Raw genomic sequence first — 23,238 nt, forward strand, 5'->3', positions numbered from 1 at the left:
GAGCAGAGTAGAGGGGCAGAATCACCTCCCTCGACCTGCTGGCCACGCTTCTCCCGATGCAGCCCAGAGTCCGGTTGGCCTTCTGGGCTGCCAGTGCACATTGCCGGCTCATGTCCAGCTTTTCATCCACCAGCACCCCCAGGTCCCTTTCGGCAGGGCTGCTCTTGATCCTTTCTTCCCCCAGCCCGTACTGATACTGGGGGTTACCCTGACCCAGGTGCAGGACCTTGCACTTGGCCTTGTTGAACCTCATGAGGTTCACACAGGCCCACCTCTCCAGCCTGTCCAGGTCTCTCTGGATGACATCCTGTCCTTCTGGTGTGTCAACCGCACCACTCAGCTTGGTGTCCTCCGCAAACTTGCTGAGGGTGCACTCGATCTCGCTGTCTAAGTCATTGATGAAAACATTAAACAGCACCGGTCCCAGTACGGACCCCTGAGGGACACCACTCGTCACCGTTCTCCATCCGGACATTGAGCATAGTCACCCTGTTGTGTGCCATTCACTTTTGAGCTCTTGTTGTCTTTTGTGTTCTATGTTTGCAGAAGAAACCATTTTAGAAAGGTGCTTTTGGCTGCTCAGGGCAAAGTAGTGAAACTGTACGCAAGTGTGCAGTGTATTAAATGCCCATCAGCTTGCCACATTACTTTGAACTCAAATTTTCAAAAGTCTGAGGGTTGTTTTATGGTTTGATTATTTTTATCCAAGGATTGTGTGCTTCACTTTTTTTTTCCCCACCCCCCCTTTGGGAATAGCTCTCTAGCTCTGTTTCTGTTTCAGGCCAAAATCAGAAGAAAAATCGAGGGTTGATTCCTGTCTTCCTCCTCTTTTTACAGCTAATAAAGTGTCTGTCTGCTACACAAATATGAGGCCATCCTGATTTCCTGGAGGCTAATTCAGTTCAGCTGAATGTGAACTGTCTGAGGACCATTGCAGACCTTATCTTTCGATTACGTTCTTTGGCCTTGCCCCCTGAAAAACAAATGTAATTCATACTCGGTATCAAAAAATTCCACAGAATACTCAGAGGGTAGTATGAGAGAAAATGAACTCCATATAGCAGATGGCACAGAAAGCCATAGTCCTGTGGCTTACTGGCAGCTACAGTTCTGATGGACTATTGGACTATTTAGACTATGCCTGTACTGGTAAATAAGATGCATAAAGGCTTGTTTCTGGCCCTAAAAGCAATGGTCACAGCATGGCTTGTGTCCGTATGGTTAAACCTTCTCCCCTCTGCAAACAGGTTGGCTTTATCTGTGCTTGGAACAGCTATGGCTTGAGTTACCCTCTGAACCATAGTCTGGACATTGCCTGGGAGAGTGCTAGTTGGCAGGGGGTTAAAGCTGTGCTGGAGGCTGTGTTCAATAAATGCTGGGGATGATTACAGACAGTGACTGAGTTAGTAAACTCAGCAGGATGTGGCTGCTAAGGTAGGTGTAGTAATAAACCCTATGTAAGGACCATGCTGGAATCACTGTGATACAGTAGAATAGTGTCCTAAAGGTAAATTTACTAAGTCTACAAAGAAAAACTCTTCCCATTCTTCATAGAAGTGATTCATGGTCTACAAATGCGATTCAGTTAAGTGTTTCTTGGTATCTGCAAGCTTAAGCCATTGTGTGGGACATCTAGCCTCTGATCAGAATAGCAACATTATTAGTAGCCACACTGGTTTTTGATGATTTCTATGTGCAGGTAGGTAGTGTACAGATAGTTGCAGTAGCACTGTCAGAGAATGCAGAGCATGCAGGATCTTCTATCGCTGAGCATTTCCAGCCTTTTTGCACGCACTCTGTTACAGAACGTGTGCAAATCTACTCCTGTAAGAGCTATGTAGGCAGGTGTTGCTTTGAGACTTTACTCCCTTTATTCAGGAATTGATGTGGGGAGGGAATATTATCCAAAAAGTTATTTAGTAATGAATTTCTGAAAAGAGAAGCTTGTTTCTTCCAGACACAAACTGCAGGTCTGCTTTTGCAAGGAGCATGTGGCTGATGGGTACCTTGCAGCTTCTGGCAAGCCCTGAAGCCTCACAATAGCTATTGGAGCTCATTTGATACATCTAAATGACAATGGAATGTCCACCTCTAATTACATTTTTAATGGAATTAGAAAATTATCTAAACTTGTCAGAATTTTTTTTTTTTTTTCTGTCTAGGTACATTTCATGTCTGTGTCTTACTATATTTGTTTGATAAACCTTTTAAACTTTGTGATGCTTCTTTTCTGTTGCCAGTTTGGAAGAAGCCCTGATACCACTTTATTGAAATAGAAATTGCAAAAATACAAGGAGTGACCATGTGATAAATGCCACTCTTGCTTATACTGGATGATTTCCAGGCAACAGATTTATGTCAAACTATGGTGTTTCAATGATGAAAATGCTAACACTTTCAGAAGAAATTACTTAGTTCTTGAAAGAAGCCACCTGTGCCTAGGCAAATGCTGTGTGCCAAACTGTTAAAAGGGGTAGGGCTTATTTTTTTCCTTTAAACTTAGCAGTGCTTGGTGGACAGCTTGCACATATGAAAATCAGTGGTCTTGTTCGACTGCCTCAGCTCCTGCAGGTATCAGCCAGAGCGGAGACAGAAGTAGCAGAAGGTATATTTGTAAGAAGTGCTCCTTTACTGGAGTTCTCCAAGGTGAAGTTTGGTAGCCTCTGTAGAGGCATTAATGCACATTAACACATACTTGGCACAAAGCCTACTGGGGTAAGTGTAGACTCTCTTTAGCAATGACAGATGGTAGAACTGTTCAGTTTATTTGTTCACAGTTTACTGTCTAAAGACTGTGAGTGGTATATTTTGTTAAAAAATGTGTGGGAGGGTGACAAAGATAAAGGTTGCTTTTCTGGAGAAGTATTGGACTGGAGAATGGGACTGATAGGAGGGAAGGAGTAGGGATACTGTGGCAGGCTTGCAGTCTGGGAGGGAAGAGTGAGCGGTGAAGACAGGAGTCCAAGTTTAACAGGTGGGAAGAAAAAGATTCCTAGAGAGATCCAAAGTCCAAGTCAGGGAGGGACTGATGACCTGGAAAGTAAGACTGGATGAAAGTTGCTCTCCTCAATGTTATTTTCAGGGAAGTTCCATAGCACCTTGCCAATCTTCAGTTTAGGTTTTATGATCTGAGAAACTGGAGCAATAACAAGTAAGGGGAGGTTGTAAGTTTAGGTGACTGCATCTCCATCCTTGTTCCTCATTCAATGACTTGAGTAATACACTGTCTGCAGTCCAGTCTGAGGTGCTTATTTGGAAAGGATTGTTTATAAAAGATGGTGTGTTAACTGCCCCTTCTTCTCATACATGAAACTGTGAGCGGCTTATTGTTCCTTCCTATATATAATGACACTATATGTAAGTATTGTTTCTAGTGGTGCTTGTGTAAACTTTTTTTCCTCAGAGTCCAGTTCTTTATCTTTTATTATTAAATGATAGCTTGTTGTCTGACTGTTGCCATTGATTGCACCTGAACTACTTAATTAGGAAGTATATAGACATAGACAAAAGGGATTTGTTTTAGTTTTTCCAGAATAAGTTTTTGTATTTCTTTATTGATAAAAGGACTCAGTTGCAAGATTGATTGCCGTGGTGTTATTATTGAAAACTTGGTATAGATTTCCATCTAACTTGCAAGTCTGTTGCTGCTTAGAATTCTTATCCAAGGAAAACCAAAGGTTAGTAGAAGGTGGAAAAATCAATCCTGTTCTTCCTGGACCTTCACTGGTTGTTGTTTTTAATGGTTAATAACATTTCTTTTCTTTCCGTAGGCAATGTTCAGTCTCTGCATGGTTGAAAGCGAAGCTGATGAGGTGAATTTGCATGGTGTCACAAGCCTTGGTTTAAAACAAGCCCTGGACTTTGCATATACTGGACAGGTACTGTACAGTTCTTCAAATTAAGTAAGACACACAAATGAAAGCAAACTGCAATAAAAACTGAAGATGACCTTTACAAAGGTACTAGAAATTATTTTTCTTGTGCACTGCCCTGTACAAGGTCTTTTGATTTAACAGGTCGTCCTTTGGATATACTGTTTTTTTCTCTATAGAGGGACTGTCTGATAAAGACACTGTTTATGTGCATTGTTACCAGGTATTGAAGCATGTAGGACTCGTATGCCCCTTTAATGGTGGCCTGGCTATTCATAAGAACTTAATGTGAGTTAATTCTGCATGCTAAATAAATGTAAAGAAAGCAAAAAATACCCTAGGTGTTTTCCTAATAATAAATATTTATAAAGACCGCTGTGTCTGACAAATTATATAATTGAGGGGAAAAGTAGTCTCTTACTCTTTGGACAGATGCAGTCCAAGCATATTTGTAAATGCTTGTAGGTACACTACATCTTTATCGTAGCACTGTTTATGATAGCAGGTTTATATATCGTGTTATGTTACCGTTTGGACAGTGTTGCATTATGATTTCATCTCAGTTCAGAGTTCATGGATAATAAGCTCAGAACTTCTTAACATCCAGCTATTTCTGCTTCGGATTCTTATAATTATAGATAACTAAAGTAAACTAAAGTATTTCTGGAAATATTGCTAGAACAATTGAACTTACTGATGTTTATTTGTTTATTAGTTATTTTTGAAAAGGAAGGCTTAAATCCATATTACGTTATTCTGGAAGAGTTGTTGGTTTGTACAAATTTAAGGTATCTGTTTCCATACTGTGGATTGAGGTTTTTTATATATATATGTTTATATTTTATTTTATGTATCTAGTATATTATTTTTTTCAAAGGTAATTAAGTAGAAGTAAGGAAAGAAACTTTTTTTTCTACCTGTTTTAAAGAAGCTATATTTGTCACCAGCCCACACAACAGCTATACTTTAGCATTGGCTTTAGAGATTAGCGCTTGAAATTTCCGTGTTTCTGCTATTACGGAAACCATAGCTTATTCAAAGACATCTTTCATGTAAATAAGAGTCAGAGATGCCATTAGCTGAAGATCTCGGTATGTGGCTTGTTATCAGTATGCTTTTTGTTCTTTCAGTGAAATTTTTGATACACAAAATCAAATGTTTCCTGTGCTGTGGAGCACCTGTATCATCTTGAAGTCATCTGAGACTATAGGTTGATTATTCTGAAAATAGAACTGTTGTTGCTATTATAGATGTATTGAAAAGACACTTTTCAAAGCCAGTTTTGAGATGATGGGTTGTAACTGACTTCTATCCAACCCATCCTGTTTGCTGTTCATAGAGGTACATTCCCCTATCTTTCAGCAAAACTCAAAGTCTAATAAACCTGTGTAAAATAGGTCGAGAACCCTGAAAGGATGAATTTGTGGTTTTTGTGAGCAAACAATCCACCCCACCTTGCTTCCAGGGTAGTATCCTCAGCTCCCTAGTTATTAGTATGTGCCTTCTATCCTTGATCCTTTACAGACTTTTAAGTCTTTCATTTTCAGGTATGACCTACTTTGAACAAATGAGTGGGCTTGAGTTAAATATAGGTGTGCGTGTATGTACAGTTGCTCATATATAAGTGATTATAGGGCAAAATTTGTGCTCAGTCTTGTCTATCAGAATACACCAAGTACTACTTCAAAGCACAGAGAAATGAGAAGGATTCTCTGCGAGTTCTCTTATAAAGATGACTTTGAAGGATAACTCTGTTATGCGGGACTGAGAATTAGCAGTGTCAAATTTTCTCTTTTGTCCTTGAAATTGTCTTCTGGCGCTGCATTTATATGTATTGAGTGTTGTTTATGTACTGAGTCAGGCTGACAGAATCTGGTGAACGTTTCAAGGTAGTGAGTGGGAGTAATCCACAAAGGCTATTAATAAATAACTGGATTACTGCATGCTTACATCAGAGAGAGTTCTGAAAACAGAGTCAACTTTAGTCTGGGTCTGTGAACTCTTTCTGAATTAAAAAAACAAACAAAAAATATTTCTTAGGAAACCAAAACTCATTCATGCCAATTACAACCTTATATGGCTTTGAAAATGTATGTATCAAGACATGGTCTGATGTGCCTCTTAAAAGTAAAAGCCGTGAACTCCTTTTCTTTTTTTTTTTTTTCTTTTTTTTTTTAACATGTTTTAACAAAACAATTACTGCTTCCTTAGGTAACACTGTGGAACTGACAATAACTTAGGGACAGTCCTAAGGTATTGGTGTCTAAAAAGATAAATATTTAGTTTCTTTATTGCTTTAATATTTTGCTAAACTTGCATTCAATTTGAAGTGTAGTAACTCAAATGTAACCTTCTGTGTAAAACAACATATTGGAGACATCTGGTGGAAATATTCAATATTGCATGATGGTGATATTTGATGCCTGCAGTTCTTGAAAGTTACCAAAATTAAGAAATTTTCATTGTGACATTGCAATCTGTAATGAAACTATCATCTGTGCATCTTTTTTTTCTTTCTTTCTTTTCCTTTAATCTGAAATATGCCTGCAGACTTAAAATACCAATGTTATTTTCCTGCCTACCTAGGCAGTCAGTGCCTTATCGTAATTACTGCTGGAAATATTTTGCTTTTAAGGGAACTGATTGTTCAACAGAAGAAAAGATTGTAGTGAAACTCAAGTTAAATATAAACAATATAATAATTCCAACTGAATTATTCTATTACTATGGTCCCTAATCATTACAAAGAAAGAAACGGCATAGAAAAAATAAAAACTCACAAAAGGAATAGTAGGAGAATTTGGTCTTGTTCTATGCATTTAGGCTTACAGTAATCATCTAATAATGAAATCTTTGGCAAAAAATAGTCTTAAATACCTTGCCTCTTGGCCTTAAGGATTTTACTATGTACCCCCCATATTCAAAATTCAGAGATACTATTCTCTTATTGTTGTAGTTGATGTATTCTTTCTTCATAAAAGGGCTTTAAGGTCATTCTCTCTTATACTTCACAGCTGGCAGCAATAAGGCCAGACCAGAGTCTCAGTGACTAGATTACTCACACTTCCTCCTCACGGGGGCATTTTGCAAGTGTCAGATGTGCATTGGAAGGGAGGTGGATGAAGTACAATCGATACAGAAACTATATATTTTAGATATATTAATATACAGAGAAACAGTTCTTGATGCAGGGCTTGGAGCTCACAGTTCCTTCTAAGAGTCTTAACCCCTGGGTTAGAGAGTCATGGGCACTGTTGCCTGCTCTTTTTTACTTGTTTTTTGTTTGGTTTTAACTATTCTGTTACCAAGAGACACAATCTCGTTTGGAGGAATGGGATAACCCCTAAACAGACCAGTGCAGCTGAGTCATTCATTACAAGAAAAGGTGCTTTTTATTGAAAGAAAACCTTTGGTCATTTGCAAAGTTTCGGTGCTGAAAACAGGCTCTTATAAGTGCCATTGGATTGAATAAGCGGTTTGAACTGAAATTTTGAGGCTCCTCATTTTAGGTGAGGCTCTTGCATTCCTTGTCCAGTGTAAGTTCAGCAAACTACGTTGTTTATGTTGATCTCATATACATATATAAAATCTAAGTGATACCATCATTTGAATCTGCTGACAGGCACTGAGGTATAGTTTCAAGAAAGAATTGTGCGAGAATGCTGGGTTTAATTTGCAGTGGATGATTGTGATCCTAATTCAACAAAAATACAAATACACAGTTGGAGTCCTATGTATACTGAAATGCTTTGCTGACTTGGATCTTTCTTCTTTGTGATTATGTTCTATCATATGTCTTTAGTCTATGGGAATAGAAATATTTTGCATTTAGATAGAATTTTGTTTGAGGACCTCAAAACACGTTACAAAAGCAACTAATCGCTGTCCTGAGTTTGTTGCATCCTGTCTATACAGGAGACTATTTTGGGAGAAAATAACTTTCCAAAGGCCACATAGCAAACCAGCAGCTTTAATAGGGCTTAATACCAATTTCTTCTGACCAAGTCCTGTTTTCCTACCTGATTGGCGTCTCTTTCTAAGCCATAATATTTTGTTCCTGTATTAATAGAAATTGTCTTCTTGAAGTTATAAAATTATTCTAAATTACCAAAGTTGAAAGAGAGAACCAGTGAGGCAGCCCTAATATAAGAGATGTTTTATGCTCAGCTCTTTCTCCAAAAGCGAATTTTGGGGTAAGTTGTCCTGTGGTATCTTCTTAGCCCAGCATTTACATAGCCTTACACCCTGCCTGTAGAAAGAATGTTGAAATGTTTCCTTTTCTTGAAAGCCACATATGAAGTTGAGTTTATAATGATTCGAAAATAGGCTTTAGACTTTTTCTGTTTCTTAGCATATTTACAGATTTTCTTTTACTCACAAAATGCTAACATAGTAGCAGTCTTTAATAAAGGTGATATCGGTATATTATTCTAGTTACAAATCTAGAACTTAACAGTATTTTCAGATATATTGTTATTTTGTGTGCTTGGATTGCTCTCAATATTACTTTAATCCATTATCAATGTGAGTCCTATTTAATTACTGCCTTTATTTACTAACTTTACCTTGTATTCAGTTAGTTTAAAACCTGTCATCCTGTAACGGCTATTATCACTCTACCAAACACGTTTCATGAACCGGTAGGAGCACCTTCTGGTGATTTTTTTCAAATTCATGCACACAAACCTATGGTTAGTTAAAGTACTATCTTACAGCTCCTTTGTGGAGTAGTTCTTTTTCTTTTCTGGTCAAATGCTTTAGCTTAGTTATTTCTTTAACAAAAACTATGAAAGAGTGAAAGGTCTCTTCAGACAGTAGATAAATAGTAGTAATAAATATTTGTAAATACAACTATTTCTTCTGATAATTGCTTTGATTCTTTCATAGAATCATGGCTTTCATCTCTCATCAAATCCCCCACTCATTTGATGGTGAGTTTTTCTAGTGATCAACCAGTATTTCATATACCATTTTCAGTTAAGACTGGGGGGAGACAGCTCTCAATACCTTAGCACCTCTTATTCTGTTAATCCTTTCTAGCTCTCTTGTGGATGAGGCATATTGCAAAGCTGTATTGTGATGTTTGATTTTCTTGGGTAAGCGACCCCCTGTGTCCTGTGCGTGGCACTTCCACTGGTTGCCTTTTGATTAAAGTGAATCATAGGGTTCAGTTAAACTGCCTGATGTCCCTAGCAAAAATCACTTCAACTATCCTTGTTCTTTTCTACCGGGCATAACATGCCAAGGTCCTAGAAAACTGATTACCACAGGACTATGTCTTACTGTAAACATTTAACATCATTTTTCAATGCAATTTCAAAGCAAAAAATATAAATTTGATACTTAGTTTTGGATACTTCCTTTTTTACTTCTATAAGAAAGACAATCTGGGGTTTTTGTCTAGCTCTAGGTTACAGCTACTAGGTGTTAGGTTCACAGTTCAGCTACAGATTGCCCAGAAGGCTTAGAACAATTGACTTTAATAACTCAGTTTGTGCAGTTTATTGCACAGAAAGTTAAATGTTTCATGTTATTTGTTCTTGATAAGGTATCAAGCTATGGACAAGACAGCTTTTCTAGAGCTGAAAGTAATCAAAGTAATGAAATGTCTTCCCAAAAAATAGTGAATTTTTTTTGGTAGTCCTAATTGCAGTAATGGTATTTACTTATAATAATGGTACTTACTACATAATGACATGAAGTTGTGTCAGGGGAAGTTCAGATTGGATAATAGGAAAGGGCTCTTCACTGAGAGGCTGCTCAGTCACTGGAACAGGCTCCTCAGGGAAGTAGTCATGGCACCAAGCCTGTGAGAGTTCAAGGACCATCTGGATGGTGCTCTTAAGCATATGGTTTAGTTTTAGGTAGTTGTGCGAGGAGCTGCGAGTTGGACTCGATGATCCTTATGGATGCCTTCCAACTCAATCACAGAATCAAAAGGGTTGGAAGGGACCTCGGGAGATCATCTAGTCCAACCCCCCTGCTAAACTAGGTTCACCTAGAGCATGTTACACAGGACTTCATCCAGGCAGGCTTTGAATATCTCCAGAGAAGGAGACTCCACAACCCCCCTGGGCAGCCTGTGTCAGTGCTCCGTATGTATCGATGAGGTCCCCTCTCAGTCTTCTCTTCTTCAGGCTGAACAAGCCCAACTCCCTCAGCCTTTCCTCATAGGGGAGATGCTCCAGTCCCTTTATCATCCTAGTTGCTCTCCTCTGCACTCTCCCTAGGAGTTCCTCATCTTTCTTGAACTGGGGAGCCCAGAACTGGACACAGTACTCCAGGTGGGGTCTCACCAGGGCAGAGTAGAGGAGGAGGATAACCTCCTTCGCCCTGCTGGCTGCACTCCTCTTAATGTACCCCAGGATACCATTGGCCTTCTTGGCAACAAGGGCACATTGCTGGCTCATGGTCAGCTTGTCATCCACCAGGACTCAAGTTATTATATGACTTATATGCTGTGCATTTAACATAGATTTTCATTTAGTTTTCTGGAAAAATGTTATGACATAGTCAGAGAAATGCTGGTCATGATTCCTTCTGGCATGGGTTAATGAGACATCTGGGTTTTGCAATGAGTACTATCAAACATTATATGCCGGGTCTTGGGACAGTTGCCTGCAGAGGACTAGAACGTTCTTCCCCTGCTCACACTTCTTTGAAGGCAGCACTTGTCAACATGCAAGGAGCTCAGGATTCAACTGAGGCAGTAATGAACAGGGAGACAGGCAGAATTTCTAACTGGTTGTGAGTGAAATGCAGTCTAAATTGCTCTAAAAGAAAAGTTACTTTTTTGATTGTTCTGAAGCACACAGAATAGTCTCCAGAGGGGAAAAACAAGTGGTACTTTTGTTAGATGCCTGTCTTGTTTGAAATGCTGATCACTGCAAGTGGAGTCAAGAAGGAATTTTCTTTGCATCAGACTGGAAGGAATGTTAAGGGTTTGTTTTTTGGTTTTTTTTCTTGTTTTCTGTGTTAAATTCCATATGGTTTACTTTCTGGAATTTTCTGACATGACATTACGTATTTCCTTGCTGCTACAGCATAATGCTGGTTTATTTTTGATGTGAATCATGCTGCCACCTCACTTATTCCATGGCCTCACAAACAGCTGTATGGAAATGAGAAGGAAATCCAGGGATATAAATGAGTAGCTGGAATGAAGGTGATAGAAGTGCATCCTCAATCTCTCCATCTTTGTCCAGGCACACAGTTTAGCCTCCTTGGGCCTAAAGTAGCTTCAGTGTCTTTAAAAGTGCTTGGATGAAATATAATGGCCTGCAACATACAGGGAATAGATTAAATTATTTAATTGTTCTTTCCAGATATAAATTCCATGAGACTCCATAGAGGTGGCAGTTAATCTGGACTTTACCTTCTCCCTTAGGTTGTAAGTTTCTTTGGGAAGGACAATTTCAGAAGTTCCCTCCTCACTTTTTTCCATTATTGCCCTCTTTGCTGCAACCATACAATTTTTTTGTTGGCCTGTACTGGTTTGTTGATTGTATCGGGGCAGGAGGCATTTAAAGAGTAGGAAGATGTTCTTGGTCTGGGCAATGTGGAAGTGGGACATGAGTAGTTGTCCTTGAGAAAGGATGGTCGTTCATATACTGCTCCTAGCCTAAGAAGTCATAGCTGCTAGTTGCTCTGTGTTGCCAAGAAGTCTCCCAAAGAAAGCCGATTGAAGAGAGAGGCAGGATGTGTGATCCCAGTTAATCTTTTCCACTCTTATCCAGAGCCCTAAGATGTACTGGGTTGGACGGGATGTAGGGTGATTTGGGAAAGGGAGAGGGAAATCTTGGGGGAAGGGAGAATGAATTCCAGTTTTAGGACTGCTGCCCAGAGGGTAGATGTACAGGGGAGTATTCAGGGCCATGTGTATCTGTGCCAATGGAGCTGATTACAGAATTCCCTTTTCTGCCTCAGAATTGTGCTTCAGAAGCTCAGGTTTAATTTATTAAAGTTTCCAATTCTTGCATTTGCAAAGCAGCTTTCCTCAATATATCAATGAAGCATAAATGGATGCATTTCCATATAAACTGTATGTCTAAGAAACATGGATCTAAGAAATTGTGTCGTCTGCCTTTCTGGATTTTGTGAACTCTTAATTCAGTTGCAAAGAAACACCACATTTTTGCATCCTTTCTACCCCTTGGTTTATGGATCTGACCACAAGAGGGAGTGAACTGGATTTAGTGCATGCTCTCTGAAGGGTTTGTGGGATGATGGAGGGTAGAACGGCTGCCTTCAAGAACTGGATTCCTGTTTGAAAACACGGTCATTGTGGGAGAGGAGAAAAATAGCTTGACAAAGGAGATCAATTTGAAAACAAGCACTATGTCAGACCTGGTGCCTTGGGAAAGTAAGGTACTTGGGCTGTCTGCAGGATCTGTCCATCATGTACAGGAAGAAGGTGGTTAAGCCGATTTTCTTGGGTAGCATCATGGGCCAGAGAAAAGTTGGCAGTATAATGAAAGTTAATCCTCAGAAATAAGGGTTGAATAGACGATTGATTGTAAGATGCAGCCAGGTGCAATACCTGAATTGCATCTAATTAATCAATACAAAAATAGCACAGAAACCAGTCTTAAGATGGCATGTGTCATGCAAAAGTACATCTTTCACTGGTGAAGATTGCAAAGTTCATCTGAAGCTGATGGTTCCGAATTACTCTGAGTTTCTGCCCTGATAATTATGCCTTGTAAACCTTGGGTTGAGGATGGAATAGGGAAAGTGATTAAGCTTCTCTCTTTAGTTTTCATACTAATAATTTGTGATTCATTTTGAAGGTGTGAATCCAGAACAGATTTTAATTTCCCTCCCCGTGATTTTCAATAAGCACTACTCTGAGGACCTCAGAGTGATTGCTTTGAGGGTTAGATGAATAGGAGAGTCAGTCACTGTGTGTACTTGTGTGCATATGGGGGTATTTGTTTACATTTGCTTTTAGGATTCAGCTGGATGGCCTATATAGCATATAAACAGCTATGCTGGTGAATAATAGAAATCAAGTAATTGTATTAGTGTAATGAAGCTAAGAAGTGTGGAATAATTGTGAATTACCCCAGTTTTAGTAGAAGGAAGTCTTGCAATATTTTATTCCTTCTTTACTTATTGTTCTCTTTTTTTCTTGTGCGTTTCCCCAGTATGCAGTTTGCTGATGGTGAACATGTAGCATAGATGAATTGGTATTTTTGCTTGTATCCAAATGAGTAATAAATAAAAATTCTGATAGTTCCATTTAAGGCAAAATCTTGGGAAGAGGCGACATAGAGTTTCTTCAGTTATCTTGAGAAACACAAAGGTGAATATGTTATCTCAGCAGAATAAATCTTGCATGGTATACAAAAGCTGTAAGAAATATGTCTGCCACCTTGAAAAGAACTTTTGTCGCTGACTTCCTGCAAATCACCTCTAAGTAGTAACCAGTCACCCTTCTTGTCTCTTGTCCTACTTCTCATCTCATAATGCTACCGGTATTATTTGTAAGTGGATTGCTGTAGCTTTAAAATACATTAATATTATCACAGTTAAATATAGTTTATCTATGCCTACAAGGTAGTAATCTGCTTAGGGTTCTGGTTCTCTTCATACTGTGTCTAACAATGCTAAGCTGGTAGCTGGCACTTAGTAAGTAATAGGACATCAGATGACAACTTCCTCAGTGTGAATGATGTCAGAATTACAAACACTGCAAGGTCTAAACCAGCTTGTTATGTCAGTCTGACCTTGAGTTCTCACTTGAAAATATTTGACAGTGCTGCTCATTTTTCTTAAATATACCTATTGGAGATGTTTTTGTAACTGAAATCCTTTCTAGCTTTCCATTGAACTACCTCTTGTCATGCATAGCAACCTCGTTAGCAGCAGCCAAAAACCTGGATTGTGCTGGGTCTGATTTTCATTTACATTAAGTTCCTTACATGTCTTTCTGGCTAGATAAGGAATGTTTATACAGTATGTAAATTACATATGTGTTCACTTAAAACCTGGTATGATTTGCACAAGCTGTAAGCATGTCATACACTGACAGAACTCAATGTAAATGAGTTCATGATGTAAACAAGAATCAATCACATTCTCTTCTGTTCCTAATATATCCATTATGTTGGAGATAATTCGTGGGTTTGCTTGAAGAAATGCATATTTTTTTTTTCATTTCCCTCAAAAACAGTTTAACTGCAAAAGATACAGGTGAGCGTCTTTCCTTTTGTTTGCCATCGTTCTTATTCCACTGCATTTGAGACATGCTGTGAGATAAAACTAAATTGTGTGGGCAGAAGAAAAAGGATCTGAAAAAAGGTTTACTTCCCTGTGGAGCAGTGAGAGACTGACCTCATGTGGTGTGAAACCAAAGTTGCCAGGGGAAATACAGCAAGGATAAAACCCTGCATAAATGGAGTATCTTTGAAAAAATTTTTTTTTCTCATGCATTTCTGATTTTTGTTGGATGCTGCACCACTTATATTTAAGTAATATTAGTTTGGATAGCTTGTACTGTGATTGCTGGTAAGAAGTTGACCAGTGTCTGTATTCCCAAAGACCATTTTGTGTCCTGAAAGGGATGCTCTAACAAGCTGACCCCAAGACAGCAAGCTAGGAGCTGAGGCCCAATTATCCTGGCTGCTGCCTGTGTGTGATTTTAATTGAAATGAGTAGGAGTTTCATGTGAGCAAGTGACAGGATAATCAGTCTTGCTTTCTAAGCCCTTTCTGGCAGTTCCCCAGCAGCATGCTCACTCTGTCTTCACAGCCTTGCTCTGTAAAATGAAGACAGTGGTTAGGAAAATTGTGAAGTGGTACCAAGCAGAATGGGAAGGGTGTTCCTAGCCTGTATCTTTTTTTTTTTTTTTTTTTTTTTTTTTTACAAGCGTGAATAGTATTAATACTGGAGACTTCTGAGTCAGTTCTGTTGGCCTGATTCATCAGTATATATGGAAGCATCCAGGTATATGGATAACAAAAGGGAGGTTTTTTATTTTGAAAAGCCTCCTTTTTAAATGAACAACATGCATTTAGTTTTAAAGGATTTGGGACATAATGTGCCTTATGGACTCTCACAGGAAAATCCACTTAAAAATCCTTTGGGCAATTCAGGTGAACTTTAAAAACTCTGCCGCCATCCTGCAAAGACTTCTCTGTATGGTTAGTTGTACTCTTTCTATTATTTATGTTGACTTAAATGTCTGAAACAACAAAGGCCTGTAGTATTTTCTACAAGTACTCTGACAAACCTTCCATTTTCTTCTTTACAGATCCTCTTGGAACCAGGGGTGATACAGGATGTCCTAGCAGCTGGGAGTCATTTGCAGCTGCTGGAGCTTCTCAGTTTATGTTCTCACTATCTCATTCAGGTGAGGCTTCCATGCCTGATTATCAACCACTTCTGTTTGGTAAACTTTTGTTTCAAGCCTCATTTCAGTAGGAGAATATTAGTACAATACCTGGTGTAACCTAAATTGGTGGTTTTTTTTTTTTTGGTAAATTGGTTTTCAGGAGACCTGAATTTTAAGTGTAATTTGGGTATCAGTTTGTGGTAGGTGCTTTCTCCTCCCATCCATTTTGTCCATTTCAGTCCTGAAAACAAGGATGGTCTGCTGATTAGTATAAACACATGGGAGTTTAAGTCCTTCCTTTAGCAGAGAATTTGCTTTCTTCTGCCTCAGTTTACCAAATGTTAAATATTTCCCTGTTGCGATCATGAGTATTGTGAAGCATTCAGATGCATAAGTGTTCACAATAAGAATATTGAGCGTGTTCCAGGGCACTGTTATCTCTCACTGGAGGGGTAGGGCTTATTAAAATGACACCTTATTCTCAACTGGCCTCGTGCCCATAATGCTGATAATCTTATCAACATTAGGATTATCGTTACGAAGCAAAAAATCTGAATCCAGTAAAATATTTTTTTTGTGCTTGGCTTGTATAGGAGATGGCTCATGATGGTAGCAAGAACATAGCTTTGATGTGTATCTATGAAAGCCTTATTAAAAAAAAATGGCAATAGCAATTCTGAAAACTGTTTTCTTTGTAATTTTTCAGTATTATTTCTGAAATGTGGTGTGTTGGCTGTATCTGTGCAACAGTTGGGCATGGAAATGCATGTCAGCACAGTCCTCTCCATATGCACTTGCCTTCCAACAGCATAACTGCCTTTGAACAGCCTGAGTGTGCTCAGCAGCACACTGAGCTATTGAGTACTGTGGGCATGCAGGATTTCATGTTAAGAGCTTCAGGATGTACTTGAAAGTTCTGTGTCTTATGGAGAAAGAGTTTGTTCTTTGATTGTTAGCCTTAGGGAAGCCTTCAAAATGTATGTTCAGACAATAAGGTGGTATTAATTTGTGCATTATAAATTGATTAGAAAGTTAAAGGAGCTGATAGAGTACTGCAGTTTGTATCAGTTTGTTTTCAGGAATGTAAGGAGGATTTAACTTTGCTGAGAAAATAGACATGGAATGTAATGGGAAAGATGGTTGGTTTGAGAAATAAGAAATGTGAGATGCCAAATAAGCCACAAAACCATTTGGGCTACAGGTTGTCAGACAGGCATGGGAAGGGTTTGCTGTAATGAGAAAGAAGATACAAGTCTAACTTTGATAGTCATTCAGTGTATTTAATGCCCCCCTAACAAATCAGTTAGTGTGAGCAAGTCTCTGCTGCTGACATGCTCTTTGTCAGAAGTTGAACTAAAGAGACCATTGCAGCAAAGAAGCTAGGGGAAATATTAAAGAGTAGGGAAGAAACTGAGTATTGTAGTGCTGGTGAGGTAGGGACACGGAGGACTGCAGGAAAGGAGCAGGTACGTGCCCAATGTAAGCCCGTGTACTAACGTCTTCTATGACCTGTGTTGAGTAGCCTCTGATATTTGTCGCTCTTTGCTTAGTACCATCTTAATACTTTTAATCCCGAAGTCACTGCAGTGGAAAGATGACTGTAGAATTAGCAGAGCTTTGGATCTCGTCCTTGATGTGCAAGCCATAGTCAAGTATTTAGGAACAGACTGCTAATGAATTAAAAAAAGAAAAAACAAATCCAAACCTGAAACAACACAAAAAATCAACCCGAAAACCGTGCTACCCCTCCTCCCCCCCCAGGAAAAAAAAACTCGGAGTGAGCAAACATTGCTGCCAAATGACTCTGTAATTGACAGACCAGTAAAAATGCTGTGGTGGTGACAGTCAGTATGCAGTTACTCAAATGATGTGAAAGAGCCTTGTTGTACTCTGATTAGTGTGCCAAGGTGGGGTAACTGGAGCTACACTGCTGTAAAAATGAAGAGGAAGTGGGACCCAGCATCCAGATTTATCATGGTGGAGGTAGGGAATAAGGTAGGTGATGAAGGGTAGGGAATAAGGAGGAGAATATGTGTTGGGAGGCAGAGAGCTGTGGTAGTTCTGTAAAGTATTTTAGAATCGGGGTCTCATTGTAAGGTTTTGAGTCTGCATGGACATCTGTGGGCTGACTGTAGCTTACATTATGTCAGGCTCTAGACTATATTTTACTCTTTTGACGGCATTTTTTTTTACCAGGTTCACCACAACAAGGCATATCTGTAAACACATTTGCAGTCTGAATAGATCACAGTAAGAATTTATCTGTCTTGTTTGTTCTGCAGAGTTGCAGTCCATGCAAGTAACTATCATTGAGTAGTTGTGTAAGCCTTTTTAGCAGAGGTCAACAAGGTACTGTGAATAAAGACTGCGATATCTTTCAGGATCCAAATGAATTATATTGAATATTTGTTTATGTTCTACATACTGTTGGGTGATTTTAAAAATATCTATTGCTTTATTTTAGTACTATCTAAAAATAAAGTCACAGAATCACAAGGGTTGGAAGGTACCTCGGGAGATCATCTAGTCCAACCCTCCTGCTAAAGCAGGTTCTCCTAGAGCATGCTACACAGGACTTCATCCAGGCGGGCTTTGAATATCTCCAGAGAAGGAGACTCCACAACCTCCCTGGGCAGCCTGTTCCAGTGCTCTGTCACCCTCAGAGTAAAGAAGTTTTTCCTCATATTCCACTGAAACCTCCTATGTTTCAGTTTGTGCCCATTGCCCCTTGTCCTGTTGCTGGACACCACTGCAAAGAGTCTGGCTCCATCCTTGTGATTTCTGTCCTTAAGATATTTGTATGTATCGATGAGGTCCTCTCTGTCTTCTCTTCTTCAGGCTGAACAAGCCCAACTCCCTCAGCCTTTCCTCGTAGGGGAGATGCTCCAGTCCCTTAATCATCCTAGTTGCCCTCCTCTGGACTCTTTCTAGGAGTTCCTCATCTTTCTTGAACTGGGGAGCCTAGAACTGGACACAGTACTCCAGGTGGGGTCTCACCAGGGCAGAGTAGAGGAGGAGGATAACCTCCCTCGCCCTGCTGGCAGCACTCCTCTTAATGTACCCCGGGTTACCATTGGCCTTCTTGGCAACAAGGGCACACTGCTGGCTCATGGTCAGCCTGTCATCCACCAGGACTCCCAGGTCCCTCTTGGCAGAGCTGCTTTCCAGCAGGTCAACCCCCAGCCTGTATTGGTGCATGGGGTTTGACTCCTCCCAGTTTTGTGTCATCAGCAAACTTGCTGAGGGTACACTCCTTCCCCTCGTCCAGGTCATTGATGAGCAAGTTGAACAAGACTGGGCCGAGTACTGAACCCTGGAGAGCTCCACTAACTACCAGCCTCCAAGTGGACTCTGCCCCACCGATCAGGACCCTCTGAGCCCTGCCATTCAGCTAGTTCTCAATCCACCTCACTGTCCACTCATCCAACCCATACTTCTTGAGCTTTCCTATGAGGATGTTATGGGAGACAGTGTCAAAAGGCTTGCTGAAGTCAAGGTAGACAACATCCACTGCTCTCCCCTCACCTACCCATCTGGTCATGCCATCATAGAAGCCTATCAGGTTGGTCAGGCATGATTTTCCCTTGGTGAATTCATGCTGGGAACTTCTGATCACCTTCTTTTCCTCTACTTGCTTGGAGATGACAACCAGAATGAGTGGTTCCACCACCTTTCCAGGGATGGAGGTGAGACTAACCGGCCTGTAGTTCCCTGGGTCCTTCTTCTTGCCCTTTTTGAACGCTGGAATGACATTGGCTATCTTCCAGTCCTGAGGCACCTCTCCTGTTCTCCATGACTTTTCATAGATGATGGAAAGTGGCTCAGCAATGTCGTCTGCCAGTTCCTTCAGCACTCGTGGATGCATTCCATTGGGGCCCATGGATTTGTGGGTGTCCAGCTTCCTTAAAAGATCCCTAACCTGATCCACCTCGACCGAGGGAAGGTCGTCCTTTCTCCAAGCTTGCTTGCTTACCTGCAAGGACTGGGGAGCCTGAGGGCCAGCCTTGACAGTGAAGACTGAAGAAAAGGAAGCATTCAGTAGCTCCGCCTTCTCTGTATCTTCTGTCACCAGGGCACCCATTTCGTTCAGCAGCGGTCCCATATTACCCCTAGTCTTACGTTTACTGCTGACATAATTGAAGAAGCCCTTCTTGTTATCCTCGACATCCTTTGCCAAACTTAGTTCTAGATGAACCTTGGCCTTTCTAGTTGCTTCCCTACATGCTCTGGCAACATTCCTGTATGCCTCCCAAGTGGCCTGACCCTCTTTCCACATTCCATGGAGCTTACTCTTTTCTTTGAGTTTCACTAGGAGCTCCTTGTTCATCCATGCAGGCCTCTTGCCTCATTTACTTGATTTCCTACTCACGGGGATGCACCAATTCTGAGCATGGAGGAAGAGCTGCTTAAATAGCAGTCAGCTCTCTTGGACAAGTCAAAGTAGTTAAAGAAGGCTTCCTGAAAGCCACTTATTCTTGCTGCAGTTGGTAAGTGGGTTGTCTTGTCATCCCCACATGCTGTGATACAGATGATGGGAAGAGAATAATGCTTGCCCTTTCTCCTCTTTGTGATGAGTGTGAGTGCTGCAGAGTTCTTCATTTACTGTACTAGTGAATTTCTTTCTTGCCTTTTTGAGTTCTTCAGATATCATGAACTTAGTTTAGTTTAGCATAAATTCCGGAAATACAGTATGTGGGATCTAGCTGTCATTTATTATTGTTGTGTAATGATTACACAGAGTTTCAACTTGTTAGGATTGTCTTTAATTGTTTGGATTGGACCAGGCTTTTCCTGTGTAAGAGTGCTGCTGTTATTGTTAGAGCTTGTTCCAGCTCTTCTCTTTCTCTAGATGTTCTAGCTTGTCAGTTTTTTGGAGCTCAAGACACTTTCATCTCTTCCTGATACTTTTTCCTGGGGCCTGTAATTGTTCCATGGATTTCAATAAGGACTTTTTTTGCTACAAATGCAACTGGCATGGCCCATACACATACCCGTTCCAAGGCATATTTGTAGTCCTTAAGGTTCTGAAGAAGACTTCACTGATCTAATCAATCTAATTTATATTGTTGAAGATGATTTTCAATGCGCTGAGGGCAGGTTCATTTCCAGTTAATGCTAACTTTTATATTCACTGATCTTCAAGGAATTTCTTCTCAGTTGTCTCAGAATAAACAAGATGTTACTTTGACTGTAAAATGGATCCTCTTTCTTATAGACCAACCAGCTTAGAGCACTTTAATTTGTTGATAAATCTCAAAAAGACTTCTGTAACAAATAATTTGAATCATGATTATGGCATTCTTATGAGTTTTTGATCAAAAGAAAAACAGAAAAAAGGAGAGGAACATTCTTTCCTCTCAACCTCAATTAGGTAATATCCATCTTTTAAGATGTTTATGACAGCATGACATAATGAAGATTTTTGACAAAACTGCAAGTTTACTAAATGTGTTTTATCATCTCTAAACTTCACATTATCAAATGTTCTGTAGCATCTAATGTTGATTCCATTTTCTCATTGGAAAACTCATTCTCATTTTGTATTTACTATTTTTATTTTAAAAGAATTGTAGATCATATTTCCTCTACTTGCAAACAAAAGAAATGCCCAAGCATTCCTTACTTTAGGCCTTAATTCCATCTTTGTGTTGTGCAGACTTTTCCTCCCACCTCATCAGTGTCATATCTTGAATCATGATTACTCCCCAGCCTTTGCTGTTTGGGGGTTTTGATTTTGGCTTCATTTGTAGAGGGGGACTGTTTTGAAGCACACTGATGTATTTTATTAGAGATGAATGCATATTCATGAATCTCACAGATCGTAATGTCTGCATAATTCTCAAGTACTTGAAACAAGGCTTGAAGTCTCACACATCTATCTCAACCTAAACAAACAGTAAGGCAATGTGATTGTTCTTAGCTGTATTACCGCTATATAGGTGTGGGAAAGCTAAGCTGAAGACTTGAGCTTAATGTATCTTGAATTGCACTAAGGTCCATGATCACGCACAGAACATTTGCTTGCAGAGTGCACATTCCGTTCTCTAAGACTATTGTTTCCAAAGTTCCTCTTCCAGCTTGGATTGATTGTCAGTTTTGGCTGCGGTTTTTCAAAGGGGGCTAGGACAGAGAGCTGAACAAACAGGTAGATTTTTTGAAATATAATGGAAATGGGTTATCTGAATGTCTTGTTTCCCTTTTCCAGTGGACCATAACCGTCCTACTATGACATTGGAGAAGGCAAGAGAAAGCTAGTGGAATGCTTTGAGTGTCATGGAGATCTGAGAATGGACTTCTTAAATGGAGCTGTAGAGAACGTGGTTTTAAGTAGTGTGTTTGTGATGACTTATTTTGCACTTTAAAGGTGGTAAATGTTTTTCTGAAAGGTACATGATGACTTTATTCTTAGGCAAGAGAATAAACATGTTAAAAGATTTATTCAGAACATAGAAATGTTTATTGCATAAATATGTCTGAGTTCTATAACTGGCTGTAGATGTACAAAGTTTTGCCTCTTTCCTTAGCTGTTTGTGTATTCCGTACCAAAGAGAGCCACAAACAGCAAATTATTTCAACAATCAAAGTGTCTTAATAAGGAGGGAATTCAGTTGAGAACATGAGTTTTTAATGGAATTTCCTTCTACTGATCAACATCAACTCAGTATTATGTGGGTATAGCTTTAGTAATCAGTTTTTAAACCAGAGGTTGATTTCCACTGGCATTCAGAGACCTGAGACCTAAGATTGTCCACATCTTAAAGCTAAGTGATTTTTCTGTATTTTCTGAAGTCCAGGATTATTATTTTCAGTGGAGTTCTATATACCTCCTTTGTTACATTCAAGGTAATAGGGTGATTGGTGGAGTGAGGGCTTTAGAAGTTGCAGAACTGCCCAAAGCAACCTACTTGTTTCTGAGAGGCAGGACGTGGCATGATTGTTAGCATTTACCCCTTTAACTTTCTGCTGCCAGATCAGGCACTTCTTGTGAAAAATAACTTAGGATTACATACTGGACAGAGTCTGGGATACCATTTATGTTATGTTTATTGGCTGGACCGACTGTTGTGTATTTTCAATACAGCCTTATTAGAAGTGGTGTTAACTGACTGTCCTTGTATTCAGTGATGGAAATAATTTCCTATTCTCTCAGTAACTAGGAGCAGCAAGTATAGTAGACATGAACAGTGATCCCGATTGCCATTAAAGTTCCCCTGACTGTCAAAAACTTTCTTGGGATCATAAATGTTTTTGTGTCAAGGAAAGCTAAAAGTTTGATGCCAATTTTCTCATTAGTTTTAACTGCATTAAGTTCCCTTTTCAATGATAAATGTACTAGGTTACCTTTTAGAAACTTCACTACAGTGGATAGAACTCTGCCACAGATATATCTGCCTGCTTGCTACTGATGTCAATCATAGCATCTTTAAAGAGGGCTAATTTAAGCTGAAAAGAACATTTTAGGTGAGTGATTAAAATGAGCCTAAAAAAATCACAGCACAGTACAGCAGCAGTCAATTGGGATTGTCTTGGAGCCTCCTCTGTACTGTGTCCTCTGGATTCTTGTATACAAAAGCAGACAGCAAACAGGATCAGGCCTGGAATGCAAAAATTAAATTAATTTAATCAACTTGCAAATGATAAAATAAGACCTCCTGAAATAATTCTTGGTAATAATTGAAGTAGGCAAATTGTCTTGGGTAGGGGCATTTGATTTTCAACCTTCTACCCTAATGGTCAACCTGTGCATATAAAACAATTTTTTTTTTTTTTCCATGGTGTATGAACGCCTATTGATCTGGATATTTTCTTCTACTAATTTTAAACTATTTGAATGTGTTTATAGATTGAAATATGTTACTGTGTTTAAAGTGAAGCAGCTACAAATGAATCTGCCTGTGGAATGAAGAGGAATGTGCATGGTTTACATATGTGGTGGGGCTAGAGCTTCAAAGCTATTTATTTTTCTTAAACCCAACTTGTCCATTTCAAACTGTGCCAACAACACAGTCCCAACTTTCACTAAGATACACT

The 23,238-nt window shown here is 39.6% G+C and overlaps 1 protein-coding gene across 7 annotated transcripts in view; it reads left to right on the forward strand.

Annotated features, from left to right (window-relative positions):
* KLHL32 (kelch like family member 32) overlaps nucleotides 1–23,238 on the forward strand; it is a 101,307-nt gene that overhangs the window by 18,945 nt on the left and 59,124 nt on the right. For 4 of the 7 annotated variants that reach the window (XM_009649054.1, XM_035888772.1, XM_009649059.1 and 1 more), the window contains exons 3-4: nucleotides 3,771–3,878; nucleotides 15,127–15,225. The exons of 1 other annotated variant lie outside the window; for it this stretch is intronic. In XM_009649054.1, coding sequence (XP_009647349.1) covers nucleotides 3,771–3,878; nucleotides 15,127–15,225 — 207 coding nt within the window. The remainder of the gene's footprint in view (nucleotides 1–3,770; nucleotides 3,879–15,126; nucleotides 15,226–23,238) is intronic. 2 more of the 7 variants (XM_009649056.1, XM_009649057.1) reach the window with 2 other exon arrangements.

This window comes from Egretta garzetta, unplaced genomic scaffold (assembly GCF_000687185.1).
Source record: "Egretta garzetta isolate BGI_Z169 unplaced genomic scaffold, ASM68718v1 scaffold231, whole genome shotgun sequence".
Classification (NCBI taxonomy): domain Eukaryota; kingdom Metazoa; phylum Chordata; class Aves; order Pelecaniformes; family Ardeidae; genus Egretta; species Egretta garzetta.